Raw genomic sequence first — 16465 nt, 5'->3', positions numbered from 1 at the left:
ACGACGCGACTGTTTGTTGCAATGAGCATTTTCGTGAACACCTAAACAAAAATACAGTAACGTATTTAAAAAAAAAAAATAGCCTAATTCATTTTTTATTTTTTTCTAAATTCGTTATCATCAAGGATGCCTTTTTGGCCAGTCCTCAACACCGAGGCTGTAACACAGTCTTGTGGCATTTTGTTACTATTACGTTTTGTTATAGTAGGCTACCCCTAGAAATTCTTATAGGCTAAGTAAAATATCTCTGAAGTATATTCCCATTCATATTTACAATTTTGAGCACATCAGCGTGATTATGAACATGAAATTATCCAGCCATGGCTTCCTGTTTCACAGAAACATAAATTGGAGGGAAAACAAAGGCCAAATTCCCTTATTCATCCATCACAATGAGTTAAACCAAAGAATACATTTCTGATGTGCAGCAAAAGATAATTGAGCTTCACAAATTAGTGAAGTGGCTTTAAGAAAAGAGCTAGAGCAGTGAAAATTCCCATTTCCACCATCAGGGCAATAATTAAGAATTTCCAATCAACATAAAATGTTACCAAACTGCCTGGAAGAGGACGTGTGTCTATATCATCCTAATGCACGGTGAGTTGGAGAATTTGAGTGGCTAAAGACTCTCCAAGGACCACAGCTGGAGAATTGCAGAAAATAGTTGAATCGCGGGGTCAGAAAACCTTTTGAAAAAAAAAAGTCAAACAGCCCCTACATCACCACATTGTCAGTCCTGTCTTGTGTGTTTCCCCCTCTATGCTCATATTTGGTCCATCCTGTTCCTGTCCTAATTTAGTTTGATTGTTTAGATTATGTTCCAGCTGTGTATAGGTAATTATTCTGTGTATTTAGTTCCTGCCTGTTTAATTCCTTTTCGTCTGGTCTACTCGTTACGTTCCTTGTGTTCCTGTGTGTCTCAGCCTTGTCTTGCCCTGTTTGAGCTATTAAAGTTATTTTGAAAGTTATCTTCATCTCTGTGTTCCTTGTTCCTCCCTGCTGTGTGCACCGTGACACACATGTTGTTCGGGAGGGTTTCAAGAAAAATTCTCCTAGCTCATCCAAAAACAAACTCCAGCATATTCGGTTGTCAGACACGATTGGAACTTCAAATGGGACTGGCTTCTATGGTCAGATGAAACTAAAACAAATTAGCTTTTTAGCAGAAAACACTCAAGATGGGTTTGGTGAACACAGGGATGAAAAAGTACCCCATGTGTATAATGAAATATACTGCTGTATTTTTGATGTTGTGGAAATAAAAAAAATAAAAAAGTGACTGACTCTGTTAGAAATCTTATAATGGGCCATGTTTGGATCTTCCAACTGTACAATAATCCAAACACAAACCTCAAAATCAACACAAAAATGGGTCACTGAGCACAAAACCAAGCTTCTGCTGGCCATTCCAGTCCTCTGACCTGAACCCTATAGAAAATGAGTGAGGTGAACTGAAGAGAAGAAGCACCGTCATGGAGCTGAAAAGGTTTTTGCCCCTTCCAGTTTTTTTTTTTTTTTTTTGCATATTTGTCACACTTAAAAGATTCAGATCATCAAACTAATTTTAATATTACACAAAGATAACCCGAGTAAATACAAAATGCAGTTTTGAAATAATGATTTCATTTATTAAGGGAAAAAAGTGGTCCAAAACTGCCTGGCCCAACATGAAAAAGTAATTGACCCCTCAATATAATAACTGGTTGTGCCACCCTTTGAAACTGCAATCAAGCATTTGCGATAACTGGCAATGAGTCTTTCACGTCGCTGTGGAGGAATTTTGGCACACTCTTCTTTGCTGAATTGTTTTAATTCAGCCACATTGGAGGATTTTCGAGCATGAATGGACTGTTTAAGGTCATGCCACAGCATCTCAATCGGATTTAAGTCTGGACTTTGATTTGGCCACTCCAAAACCTTAATTTAGTTTTTCTTGAGCCATTCAGAGGTGGACTTGCTGGTGTGTTTGGGATCATTGTCCTGCTGCATAACCCAAGTGCGCTTGAGCTTGAGGTCACAAACTGACACCCGGACATTCTCCTTCAGGATTTTCTGATAGCATGCAGAATTCATGGTTCCATCAATTATGTAAAGTTGTCCAGGTCCTGAAGCTGCAAAGCAGCCCCAGACCATCACACTACCACCACTACCATCTTTTTATGAAATGCTGTGTTGGTTTTATGCCAGATGTAATGGGACACACACCTTCCAAAAAGTTACATTTTTGTCTCATCAGTCCACAGAATATTTGCCCAAAAGTCTTGGGGATAATCAAGATATTTTTTGGCGAATGTGAGACGAGCCTTTGTGTTCTTTTTGGTCAGCAGTGGCTTTTGCCTTGGAACTCTCCCATGGATGCTGTTTTTGCTCAGTCTCTTTCTTATTGTTGAATCATGAACACTGACCTTAATTGAAGCAAGTGAGGCCTGCAGTTCTTTAGATGTTGTTCTGGGTTCTTTTATGACCTCCTGGATGAGTCATCATTGCGCTCTTGGAGTAATTTTGGTAGGCCGGCCACTCCTGGAAAGGTTAACCACTGTTCCAAGTTTTCTCCATTTGTGGATAATGGCTCTGATCATGGTTCGCTGGAGTCCCAAAGTCTTAGAAATGGCTTTATAACCCTTTCCAGACTGATACATGTAAACTATTTTGTTTCTCATCTGTTCTTCAATTTCTTAAGATCGCGGCATGATGTGTTGTTCTTTAAACGTGCTTCACTTTGTCAGACAGGTTCTATTTAAGTGATTTCTTGATTCAACAGGTCTGGCAGTAATCAGGCCTGGGTTTGGCTAGTGAAATTTAACTTGGTTTTCTAAAATAATGTGGTTAATCACAGTTCTTTCATGATTTAACAGGAGGGGGCAATTCATTTTTCATGTAGTGCCAGGTAGGTTTGGACAGCTTTTTTCGCTTAATAAATGAAATCATCATTTAAAAACTGCATTTTGTGTTTACTTGCATTATCTTTAATATTAAAATTTGTTTGATGATCTGAATCTTGACAAATATGCAAAAAATAAAAAAAACAGGAAGGGGGCAAAAACCTTTTCTCGGCACGGTGTACACACACACACACACATATATATATATATATATATACACAGTGGGGGGGGGGGATTATTTGATCCCCTGCTGATTTTGTAAGTTTGCCCACTGACAAAGAAATAATCAGTCTATAATTTTAATGTTAGGTTTATTTGAACAGTGAGAGACAGAATAACAAAAAAAAAACACATTTCAAAAAAAGATTTGCAAATTAAATGTGTGAAGTAAGTATTTGACCCCTTCACAAAACATGACTTAGTACTTGGTGGCAAAACCCTTGTTGGCAATCACAAAGGTCAGACGTTTCTTGTAGTTGGTCACCAGGTTTGCACACATCTGATGAGGGATTTTGTCCCACTCCTCTTCGCAGATCCAGAGTCATTAAGGTTTCGAGGCTGACGTTTGGCAACTCAAACCTTCAGCTTTTTCTATGGGATTAAGGTCTGGAGACAGGCTAGGCCACTCCAGGACCTTAACATGCTTCTTCTTGAGCCTCTCCTTTGTTGCCTTGGCCATGTGTTTTGGGTCATTGTCATGCTGGAATACCATCCAGGACCCATTTTCAATGCCCTGGCCCTGATGGTACACGACCCCGTCCATCGTTCCTTTGATGCGGTGCAGTTGTCCTGTCCCCTTAGCAGAAAAACACCCCCAAAGCATAATGTTTCCACCTCCATGTTTGACGGTGGGGATGGTGTTCTTGGGGTCATAGGCAGCATTCCTCCTCCTCCAAACACGGCGAGTTGAGTTGATGCCAAAGAGCTCGGTTTTGGTCTCATCTGACCACAACACTTTCACCCAGTTCCTGTCCTGCAAAGTTCAGCTCCAACTCTAATCAAACACACCTGAAGCAACTAATTAAGATCTTCAGCATCGCTTGAAAATGAAAGGCAGGTGTGTTTGATTAGAGTTGGAGCTGAACTTTGCAGGACAGTCGATCGCCAGGAGCAGGATTGGGCACCCCTGTTATAGACTGATTATTTCTTTGTCAGTGGGCAAACGTACAAAATCAGCAGGGGATCAAATCATTTCCCCCCCCCACTGTAGATATGTACATACACAATATTATTATTAGAATTATTTTAATTAAAAAACCAATCTTAAAGGGCATCTCTTCTCAATCACAAGTAGGGTAATGATTTTGAAAATTCGACCCGGTTACCGTGATTTTGTAAATAACTAATTAATACTAATTATTATAATAATTAATATACCATGACCTTGAAAGACTGGTAATGGCTAAATTAACTGTAAAACTGAACTTTGTTACTCTTTTGAAAGCACTGAAACATGCCAAAACATGTATTGGAACGTTTCAATTTAGCTTGACTTGGCAAAATGTAATATATAAAAATTTTGGAACATTTAATTAACTTTAAAAACCACCTTTTCAAAATAGAAAAAGCACCCATTTCAAATGGCCCAGAAGGTATTGCAACGTATCTGTGTAGGATGAGACCCATTTATCTAGCATCTGACATTCAGACTGCATCTTTCTGGAAAGATGCACATTGTGTTGCTCCCCTGTGAGAGCTATTCTCGGTGCGTGCTATTAACAGCACGCTCATCTGTGTCACCCACTTCCCCCACTATCTTCCCTCTCTCCTCCATCCTCTAACCCCACGCAGCCTTGATCCCCATGCCTCTAACTCAGACAGACTCGCACCTCCTCAGACTAAACTGCGTAGTCAGTGATGACGCCTGATAAAATGCTTTCCAGTCACAAACTAGGCTCGATATGGCTCTCAAATGACAGATTTGAGAATTGCTTTTGTGCACTAATAAATATATGTAACCTTTCATGCAAATACAAAAGGATTCAACCTCATTTTACGCAATAATGAGCTGGCAAAATCGTTGCAAAACAAAACAGAACCTTTAAAGCTGGACTGAGAGGAAAGCAATCGGTGAAAAAGGAATGATGCTATGCAATTCTCTATCTTGCAGTGATCTTGACCGGCCACTGAGGGGCCACAGTGACCAAGAATGAGTCATCAGCAAGAAAAAAAAAAATGGCTTGATTGTATGAAAAAGGCATCCAATCAAATCGCAGTAGGCTTGTAATCGCTGGTATTTACATGCTTGCATGCATACATCCTATCTTGGTGTATACACTTTTATTTCTTTTTCTTTAAAACAGAAAATGATAATTTTCACAACAGGCCGTCTCAAGCAAACCCTCACATTAACCTTCCGACATCTACAAAACTGTATCAAAAGTGCACCATAGTGTTATACATCTTTTCTGGTTCTATCCTCTTTTTTTGGCTATATCAGTAATATTATTATAATTCTCATAATATTTATACAAATATCACTCTGTACAAGGTAGAAATACATAACCCGCAATGCCCCGCACCCGGAGCGTTTAGACCCTCCCCGCCATTATAATGAACACACCCGCTTTCCCCATGCACAAGTCTTCAGCCTCCTCACAGCCACAGGAATCAAAAGGTCGCAGCATGAAAGTTGAATGCAAATCCTGGACGTATCATACAGTCTGTTACATTACACACATTCTCTCCACGGTAAAGGACTGAACACGAGTGATGAACGCTCCCACAACGTAAATACAACTGACAAACAACGTTCAAAAGGCCTTGCGACTGCATTGCGTCCAACGTTACTGCTGCATGGAGACCGGCGAGGGTGGGCTTGGACGGGTGGGGTGGGGTGTGTGTGAGGCGCCGCTGCAGTAAGAACCTGCGCAGGTGGGATGCAGCAGGGTTCAGCATACAGGCACGCCTGCTGCACAGGTGTCCGTAAGGGGACGCCGCTCTGGCCTCTCTCAGTCTCTGGACTGGTAAAACAGGATGTACCCGGACTCAGAGTTCTTGGAAATTTCCGAGGTTAATCCGTAGAACTCCTCAATCGCCTGGGCATCAATTTTCTACAGGGGGAAACAAATCACTTTTTTTAACAAATGCAGAAAAACCTGTAATCAATTACTTTTCCATGACATTTGTAGAGAAGCATAACTAGAAAAAAATATATAGATTCACTATAAAAACACTATATGATTTGATTTACTCGTTTATTATTTAAAAAAATTATTTTATAAAGATTTTGAAGTAAATATAGATTTCTATAGTGTTTAGTTTTATATATAGTTTTTTAATTAATAAATAAATAAGAAAAAATTTATTAAAGTGGATTATTTAAAAATATTTAGATATAAAGATTTAATATTTTTACATAATAAAATAACACAAAACAATAAAAACATGATTTTTGAAAATGTGTAAAATGGAATTATCTTTTTTGCAAATCAACTCTTCATATATATATATATATATATATATATATATATTGCAGGAATTCAAAAGTACATATATATATATATATATATATATATATAATACTTATTTATTATATTAAAACTCTACATAGTTTCAATGTTGTTGTTTTTATTGTTGTTACTTTATTAAGATTGTGTATATCTATCTTATCTAAAAAAACAAACAAACAAAATATATATATATATATACACACACATACATACATATACACATATTTTTATTCCTGCAAGTCGTTATCTTAAAATTTCATTGTTGTTTTTATTGTGTAGTTATTTTAAGATTTTGCATGTGAGTGTGTGTGTATAATATATATATATACATACACACCTTTTATCTTTTTTTTTTTTAATTCCTGTAAATCATTATCTTAAAATTCCCTAATATTCAATTTTTTCCATGACTTTGGGAACTCTGAATCTTGCAAATTTCTATATAAGTCAATAACTACTATTTATATATGACGGTGGGCAGCTTACCTCTACGATGTCGTCATCAAACAGTAGCCAGAAATCATGACTCTTTACAATTGCGATGTAGTGTCCTCGGTTTGGACCGCTATAAAAGCACACACACAAACACAAATCAAGGAAGCAAATCAGTACAGTTCTCCTTTTTTTTTTTTTGCAAGGACAGATTTCAAAAAGCTTGCATGAAGAGATTCTGTTCACACAAGCAAGTATTGTGAAATCAGACAATGGAGGAGGAAGAAAAACACATTTAGAAAGGTCTGAAAGTCCATTCTGGCTTCCTGGATTCCATTAAAACTTGTATCAACTCACCTGCCACAATGCACCACCACAGCGACCAGGTCGTAAAGCCTTTCGGGATTGGTGGCATCGCCAGAGGTGTTAAAGAGGCGGAGCTCCAGAGGGAAGACAACGCGGTAACTAAGCTTTGTGTAGCGCTGCAGCTGCTCCATGTATTTAAATCTCTTCAAGTGCAAGGCGAGGATCATGGGAAGTTTCTTAACCCGCATTCTAGAGTCAAACACATTCATATATTAAGTATATGCAGTAAATTTACTTCAGAGAACCAGAAAGCCGCTGGCAGAAATGAATGCTCACCGTTTGTGTGCCTCTTGTTTACTTCTGCATTCCTCACAGTAATATTTATACTCACTGCACAAGGTCTCTGTATTACTGAAACCTCTATAAGGGGCCAGTAAGAAAAACAGTAGTTTATTAAAACAGATACATATTCATGTTTAAACTGGGTTTAAGTGCGAGTATGCTTTCAGACCTGAGACAGTGTGTGATTGAAGTGTTCTGCTCCACGTCCACTGACAAGTCCAAGAAATCCTCATCTTTACTGCTTATCTGTGAGAGAACAAAGTCCAAAGACACACCTCAGATAAAAGCACAGCTAATCACAGTCAGCAGAACTATCAGGATACCATCTTATTGGACTAAAGGGTTTACGTGAGGTGCTATTACCGTCTCGCAGGTGAGGCATCGTGTCTCATTGGTCAACGTGCCCTGGAAGATCTCATGAACCCAGGTGGAGGACGGCGGGGTGCTGTTATTGTTCTGTGAATCGAGTGTGCCATTGGCCAATTTTCCATTCTGCTTGTCTTGCTTGCGCTCTTCTTGTAGCAGGTCTGCTATAGTGTTCAGCAGGTAGTTGAGGAACTCATGTGCATCTTGTTGCATGTAGTTATCAAACAGTTCTGTGGGAGGACAGGGAGAAAGGAATCATAAATCTTTACGAATCCAATGTGTTTTACTGGCCAATAAAAACACTTAATTAAATGGAATCTTTAAAATGTAAATGTCTAATTTACTTGCTTCATCTAGATTAATAGTTACATGAGTTACGTGAATGCTGAATGTGTCAACACCTAAGTAGTAGATGGTTTGCGATGATATTTCAATTTGAAAAATTGTTTTTGTGGAAACACTTAAGAAAAGGTTCCATTAGTTAACATGCACTAACAATGACAAAATACACTTTTAAAGCATTTATTAATCTCAGTTCATGTTAATTTCAACATTTACTAACACATTAAAATCAAAAGCTGTATCTGTTTATTTTCTTGGTAACACTTTACAATAAGGTCACAATTGTTAATGCACTAACAATGACCAACACATTTGTTACAATATTTATTAGTCTGTTAACATTAGTTCATAAAAATCAACATGTTAGCTCAAGTCCATTAAACAATATTTACACAGATACAACTTTTTATTTTATTAACGTGTTAGTAAATGTTGAAACTACCATTAACTTCAACTATGATTAATACATACTTTAGAAGTAGTTTTTATTGTTAGTTAGTTCATGGTTAAAAAAATACTTGAACAATCGCTCCAATGTATTGAATTCCTCATTGTTTATTAATTTTATTTAATGCGTTAATTAATGGGACTGTACTGTAAAGAATTAGCAGTTTTGTATATGAAAAAACTTGTAGTTAACTAATTTGTAGCAAACATCTCATCATTCATGGTTTGCTTTATGCAAATTAATGAATTATTTGTTAGATACTATGCATAAATTATATAGATTTAGTAAATGTGATGCAGCTGTTGTACCAGTACAACAACAGCAAAAAAAATTGTTCAGGCTTGCACCTCGTCATTTTCTGACCTAGAACTAGCATCTAAATTCACAGTGGAGCTGAGAATTCAATTGAATTCGAATACAATCCCTTCCTGCTCGTGTTCTTTACCATTCTCTTTCCGTAGTCTCGTAATGAACTTCTTCGGGGGTATCACACCAACTTTCCTCTTCTGGTTGGCTATACTGTGGAACAGGTCGGCCAGGCAGGTGAGCAGGTTCTCCTTGCGGCGCGGCTGGCTCCTGTACGCGAGGATCTTCTCCCGGAACGGCCGGCAGAAGTACAGTGCCTGGAGCACAGAGTTACAGTAGCAGGTGTTTCCAAACTGTGGAACGAAACAGACAGAACACACACACTGATTCCAGAGCATAACAATAAACACGCTGGTTGGAGAAGACAATGTGAGACAGCAGGGAATGTCTTTGCTTACGTTGACCAATCCGAAGTAATGCTCATTGACAGGGAACTGCTCCGAGCCGATCTCTTTCTCCAAAGCGGAGGCATTGGCGCCCTGCAACAGAACAGGTGAACAGCTGTTCAAGCATTTACAGCTGCATACAGTTGAATAGAGAGTCTCTTAAATGACTATGGTAACCACAGTTCCTACCACAGCCACTGTTACTACGGTAAAACTATGGTAAGTTGGTATTAGCCACCACATTTTTCAGTAAATAAGATGACCAAGTAATTCTTACATTTTTAGAAGAAGATTAAATTTTAATCAATTGTGGTTTTGCAGTATTAACTATAATTATAGTAACTTACGACACTGTGGCGGAAACTATGGTCTTGATACGCATCCAAGACACATTTGATAAGATTACAACGATCACTGATCCACTGATTGAAAATTAGTGTTTTAAAAATGCTATATCACAAAAAACACGTAAATGTGATTCTAAAAACAACCCTATAAAACACACCGTATATTTGATGAGGTAAAACTACATTAGCACCCATTAGCATTTCACCGCCGTCACTTTTACATTTTAAAACGCCAAATACAATGGGGAAAAATTTAATTAACAATCAAAATGCGAATAAAGCAGATAATATATGGAGGAACACACTGGTTACGGAGATGCAGAGAGGGGATGGGACCGTGAAATCACGATGTGACCGCACTGGCAACAGCTTAGCACTGAAGCACAGGTACACTGAACGCAATTTACATCAGCATGATGCTCACGTTTGCCATACCTAACACAATGCTTGTCTGAATGCTTGTACTCATTTATTACACATAAATAACAATCGGAGATTATTTAGATGTCACTGTCTCGCGCTTATTAAGCACATCTCGCGATCATAACCCGAGCTGAATGACACTTCAGCTCAGCAGTTAGCAGATCTCTGCTTTGCTGCCTTCAGCAAATCCTATAAGGACGGGCGAATTTAAACCCCTAACTCTGTGTTATGACAACAATACGGTCGTGTCGTATATCTACCAAATTACAATAATTATTTAGGCCCAAGGCTAAATTCATAGCAAGCACAGACGGATAAAGACAGCTCGCAACTGCAGCAGAGGAAAACTGGCAACCCGAGGAGTCCGATTGACTGAACTAATGCAGCAAGCGGCCCTTTACAATATCACGCGAGTACTGATGTCCAATTATCCGCGATTGAAGTGATATTTACTCACCATGGTACAAAAAGAGGCAAATTTGGAAACTGTCATTAGGATTTCCATTCGCCCAGCGCCATCTTCCACCCAATCACCGCGCGGAGGCGAAGAGGAGTCCCAGTGAGGACAGACTGCGTCCCTGCCACAGCGAGATCCGCGGGGTCTTAGCGCCCACCGTAACCGCCTGCTGATGGATTACATTCGGATCATTTAATATAGCTAAGGTATTAGTACACACACAAGGGAGATATTACATAGAAAGTATACAATAAAATGTTTTATTTTTTTAAATAAATAAAATTACATAATGCATGTCAGAATTTTGAATAAAATAATACTGTAGTACAAATAATTGGTAAACTAGTTTGAGAGCATATTCAGTTTAGCAGAGGGCATGTGGAATGCTTTTCAGGATTCGATTTAATCAATTTGTAATAAAAACAAATTACGTAAGACTTTTGATGTACTTAAAGCTATTTTCGAGTATTTAAAAGTAATTTAAAGAGCTTGTGGAGTGATTTATAATGTCAGATTATAGCAAAACTGTTTAATTTAATACATTTTGTATTTTAAAATAAATATATATTATATTAATTATAATATCAATATATTTATATGATCTAATCAAGGTTATTTAAATTTAGATTGAACAAATTAGAATGAAGGTTGAAGGTTAAGCGTCTTATAAATAAATAAATAAATTTACGCGATCCTAAACTGTAACGATCCATGCAGTGCTCTCTCAGACAGGTTTAAATGAGTAAAAGATTAAAAATAAAATAAAAGTTCACTGATTTTGTAAGACGATGACGTCACTGCCCATGGACCAACAGCTCTGATACTTTTACTCAGGCAAATGAGTAGTCCTCCTATTCGTGCTTTGAAGGAAGCACCGCAGGACCCCATCATTCTCTTTCCGCCGTACCCGCCATCTTGCGAGCAACCGGGGGTAAGATGTGCTCAAGACATTATATATTAAATCGTTAATTACATAGCTCTCGTTGAACAGAAGTGCCACACATAGCGCCCAAAAAATACCTTGCCTGGCATCGCATCGAAATTAAGCCCGCATGAGCGTTGCTGGATGCCGTAAAGAGTAAAATCCAGAGTCGATCTGGAGCGTGGCCGTTCCATGTGGGCCAAGCGTGTAGTTACAGGCTTCGCGAGAGTCCTGAATATAAAAAGGACGTGTAGAAATATTGCCCATTTCTCTGTTTTTTCGTACGATGTCTTACGAACACATATTTTCGACAGTTACGGGATGTCACTTGGTCCCTTATTCAATGGTGTCGATGTATTTCTTGGACATGAACTAATGTTTGCTGGAGCTAAAACGTTTTTTTTTTTTTTTTGTCAAAACGTCGTAATGTGTCATAAGTGTCTAATTATTTGTTCTTCATTATTGGAATAATTGCATTGTTGCTGTCATTTTATGTTGAATTATATTATACAGTTAGTAATGACTAAAGTCTCGAAGCTAAGTATGGTATTTAATATACCGTGGCTGGATATCAAATAGTTACATGAAGTGCTTGAGAACTTATTTTTCTAGACATGTGTCTAACTTTATTGTATGTCTTTTGCACCCAGTAATCAGGCATCATGACTAACACCAGAGGCAAGAGGAGGGGGACCAGGTACATGTTTGCCAGGCCCTTCCGCAAGCATGGTGAGTTAATTTATATCATATTTATTTTGTACTTTAACACAAACATTGTTCTAGAAATGTTTAGATCTGACACTGCTTTTCATTCTATAACAGGCCCAATCCCTCTGTCCACCTACATGCGCATCTACAAGAAGGGTGATATTGTGGACATCAAGGTAAGATTTATTAAAAGAGAGATTTGTTTATACTTTTTTGTTGTCAAGATAATTTATTAAAAATAAATTTTTATCCAGGGCACAGGAACCATTCAGAAGGGCATGCCTCATAAATGCTACCATGGCAAAACAGGGCGCATTTATAATGTTACACAGCATGCTGTAGGCATCATTGTCAACAAGCAAGTCAAGTAAGTACCACGCTCAACATGACATGATCTATACTTTAACAAAAATACATTTTAAATGTCGTAATAATGCAACCCAGGATAGTTAGTGGTAGGTTTAGTTACACCAGTCAGAAACCACTTGGTTAGTGTTTAGCTACAAAGTTAAGCTCTGAATTAATATCTAGGAAAAATGCCTAATGTAAACTTGTTGATGCATTGTTTTTATTTTTAAAGAACAATGTTTTTTTATTTATAACTTGAGTATTTAACCTACCAGTTTGAAGAAGTGTTCTAACATAGTTTTTACATTTGTACGTATACATTATCAATACGACTGAAGGGTTTTAATGTGTGATGCCCCATATTCACTTTGCCATAAGGGCCGTCCAATGTCCTAAGTGGTCATTAATGTGGGCGAGAGCAGTCATCCTTATGCACCCTGGACAGGCACATTAATGCCTTTGCCAGATTGTCAATATGGAAACATGCCACTTATGGATAAATCTTGTAAATGTACAGCCCTGCTTGTCATTTAAGTGACGAATAATTGTTTTACTTTTAGGGGCAAGATCCTGGCTAAGAGAATTAATGTGCGCATCGAGCACGTTAAGCACTCAAAGAGCAGAGACAGCTTCTTGAAGCGCGTTCAGGAGAACGAGAAGCAGAAATTGGAGGCTAAGCAGAAGGGCACCTGGGTTGAGCTGAAACGCCAGGTATAAGATCATTCAGTATTTATTGGTTACTGTCTTGGATGTTTAATGTACATGTTGACAGGCATGTATTTCATTGCCTGACGTAAATTCATGCTGATATGCCAAACTGTTATTTGAAGTAAAACTAAAACATAGGCCATTATGATATTTAATTTGTGTCATTGGTTAAAATGACACGCTGCTATAACAGATCTGGCTGGTGTTCTTTCATTGTAGTGTTGATGTGTCTTTTTTATTTATCTTGTTTTCAGCCTGCTGCTCCACGGCCAGCACACTTTGTCAGCACCAAGAACAACGAGCCTCAGCTCCTGGAGCCCATCCCGTACGAGTTCATGGCATAAATCTGCTGACCACAATAAAGATCTTTGTACCATATGCTTTTAGTGTGGAACTCTCTTTAACCATTGTTCAAGTGTGTTTATATTGTGTGAATGAATATGAGCTGTGTGTGGAGTGTTGTTGTTGAGATGATATGAATTGGTATAGGAAATATGTCAATACACAATTCTGTTACTTTAGTCCATTTATTTATGTGATAAAGCTATTATAGAACTGTTGGTGCATATGTTTTTCATAAAGGACCATATTTTTAGTTATAATTTCCAGCTCGCAACTCAGTTCAAACATAGCTAAAGTTTTACTTGCATTTGCAGCTCACAGTACTGTACAAAACTTAGTTTTGTTGCAAAGTCATTTAAATCTCTCCTGTAGATTTTTCTATTTTTCCTCCAGAAAGACTTCTGTTTAAAAATGTGGCTAGCCGCAGCCTGTTCTGTTCAAGGATATTCCAATATTACATCTTTTTATTTTGCTATGAGTAGCAACAAGCTTTCCAGTTTCTCTTGCTTTTAAGCAAAATATGATGCTTGCCAAGGTTTTGTACTGCATGTGGTTCATGTCAAGCATTGAGTAACCAAATATTTGACCGAAAGTTCCCAGCTTTCATTTTAACAGACCAAAGAAATATGTCATTTTATAAAGCGGTCTTGTGTATTACAGCAAACTCCAAACATAATACAGTTTTGGCCTTTCTCTGAACTGGCTCCCTTTACATAAAAAAAAATTGTGGCTGTAATGAAAATGTCTCGCAGCGAAATAACTCTACTTTTATAAAGTATTGTAGGTGGACTTATGTTGAATTGCTCATTTTAGTAGAACATTCTGATCTTCGTGTCCAGTCCAATCTACAAAGAACTTGACTGTGATTATAGGAAGGTTAAATTTTTCCATTCTTTTCATAACCAGCTCCAGAGTTTGCTGTTGTTCACAGGTCTTCAACTGCTCTTACCTGTAGGTGCAGTTATAAAAAGGAAGTGAAAGTAATCATGTAATTACAACTAAATATTTGGATTCAAAAATGAGTAAAAATGTATCTGATCTCAAGATTATTCACGGCATTTAATTCAAGTTACTACAAAGAAAATATGTATTTAGAAGATTTCATTGCAGAACAGTGGAATAAGAAAACACTTTCTGAAGGAACTCGACACTATTTTCATTACTAGGTCGCAAAATATTCTCTGAAAAGATTGTTGCGCTTAATTGTATGGTAGTTAACATGAGCTGACACTAGAAGGCAGCATTAGCCGTTGTCCTGACAGAATAATTCCATTTCCGTTCAACTGAAAAGATCCTTGAGTTAGTGTGCTAAAAGACATACCTGATTATATTCTAATTGCATGTCATCTAATATCTATTAGACTCGAAAAAAGTATTGATTCCATTTGTAGCACAGATCATAACAGTATATTAAAAATGCATTAATGTGTTTTGTTGGCATCAGAAAGATCAATATGGAATTTTGTGTTAGCATGCTATTTGCGAAAGTTTAAATTTCAGACAAAATTTTAGTCACTGTGTGCTTGACGGTGAATTTTTGTTGAGGAAAACATGATGATAATGGACGTATCCCTACACTATAACCACGTTATGGAATATGTTCATGCATAATACATTACAATGAAGTGATAAAACGTTATTCACAAAAGAAAGTGCTGCATTCATGACACAGCCCTGCATCTTCGAAAAAAGGTTTAAAAAAATAATTAAAAAAAGGATATTAGGCCTAGCTAATCTGGTAATGCTGGGTTAAAAAATCTCAATAAAAGTTTAACATCACATTCATTTTCAAATTATATGTATGTATCAACTTTATCGTATTTATATATATATATATATATATATATATATAACAAAAGCAGTCAAATGTCTTTTAATGAAAAAAATATTTTGTATAATTTAATTTACAATCTGAAAAGTGGAAGTGGAAAAAGTGGAAATCAGGCATAAAATGATGTCTTCAGAATAATTGATATACATGTGAAAATAGGTGAGAATTGAACAAATAGTTATAACCTGATTTAAAGAAAATGATAGGAATCATTTCATTGTGGCAGGTTCTCTGATGATTAAGGTATAATACAAGACTTATTCACCTTATGGTTGTTGAAAGCAAGAAATGCTATAAAATCATATTTTGTAAGAAAGTGTGCTAGAGCAAAACAGCCATGTTTGGAATCAGCCCTTATAATTGTCGAAAGCAAAAATGCTATATTTTGTAAGAAAGTGTGCTATGTTTGGAATCAGCTCCCCAAAATTAGTAGGAAACTGGATTCAGCAAATATGAAGGGCAGTGTTATTCAAAAATTACAATGTAAAACAACAGGTTGACTAATATAAAAACACCAAATAAGAAATCAAGGTATGTTTGAATTTTCTAAAGTGATGAGTCAAATTATGACTAAATAACAACACATGCTCGTAAATACTCAAATTTGCTGATACATGCCTGGTTTGTGGAGTATGTACACTTAGCTACTATTCTGGGCCTTTTGTGTGTGTGATGTTCTTTGTGTGATTTGGTGTGTAAGAGAGGACCACCTCTGTCTATCTTGACTTGTGCTGTGTAATCAGAGTGGCTGAATGCCTGACTGCATATCTGACAAATGTTATCTCATCCCACCTCAGTACTTCACCCAATATTTGCTTCAATTAGGGCCAGTTCCTGAGATACGTAGCAGCTGTGTGGGTGCGTATGAGAAAGAGCCTTAATTCCATGATGTTCTCACATGCACGTCCTTCAATGCATTTTTATTTCATGATATATACACAGCATTTCTGCATTATAGTTGAACAGCTTCATTTAAATGTAGCTGTATGAGGTAGAATCTGACCTTATTCCTTTTTAGGCGTGATCTATTCATTCTGTCCTCAAAGGACACACAGGT

At 37.3% G+C, this 16465-nt stretch overlaps 2 protein-coding genes across 2 annotated transcripts; one reads left to right on the top strand and one right to left on the bottom strand.

Moving 5' to 3' along the window:
* Positions 1-4170: 4170 nt before the first annotated feature.
* Positions 4171-10728, bottom strand: usp12a (ubiquitin specific peptidase 12a). The gene is made up of 9 exons (XM_058765897.1): positions 10550-10728; positions 9335-9415; positions 9016-9229; positions 7778-8010; positions 7584-7660; positions 7409-7492; positions 7124-7321; positions 6821-6899; positions 4171-5935 (listed from the first exon to the last, which is right to left on the bottom strand). The coding sequence occupies exons 1-9, from the start codon at positions 10595-10597 to the stop codon at positions 5834-5836; spliced, it is 1116 nt and encodes a 371-aa protein (XP_058621880.1). The 5' UTR covers positions 10598-10728; the 3' UTR covers positions 4171-5833.
* Positions 10729-11401: 673 nt separating this feature from the next.
* On the top strand, positions 11402-13613 carry rpl21 (ribosomal protein L21). The gene is made up of 6 exons (XM_058765898.1): positions 11402-11480; positions 12122-12200; positions 12294-12355; positions 12434-12546; positions 13088-13238; positions 13490-13613. Exons 2-6 carry the CDS (start codon positions 12134-12136, stop codon positions 13577-13579), a joined length of 483 nt encoding a protein of 160 aa, XP_058621881.1. The 5' UTR covers positions 11402-11480; positions 12122-12133; the 3' UTR covers positions 13580-13613.
* The last annotated feature ends 2852 nt before the right edge of the window (positions 13614-16465 follow it).

The sequence above is a fragment of the Onychostoma macrolepis genome, chromosome 24, assembly GCF_012432095.1.
Source record: "Onychostoma macrolepis isolate SWU-2019 chromosome 24, ASM1243209v1, whole genome shotgun sequence".
In the NCBI taxonomy this organism is placed as follows: Eukaryota; Metazoa; Chordata; class Actinopteri; order Cypriniformes; family Cyprinidae; genus Onychostoma; species Onychostoma macrolepis.
The sequence above is the reverse complement of the archived record's forward strand: the minus strand, read 5'-3'. Positions and strand labels throughout refer to the sequence as shown.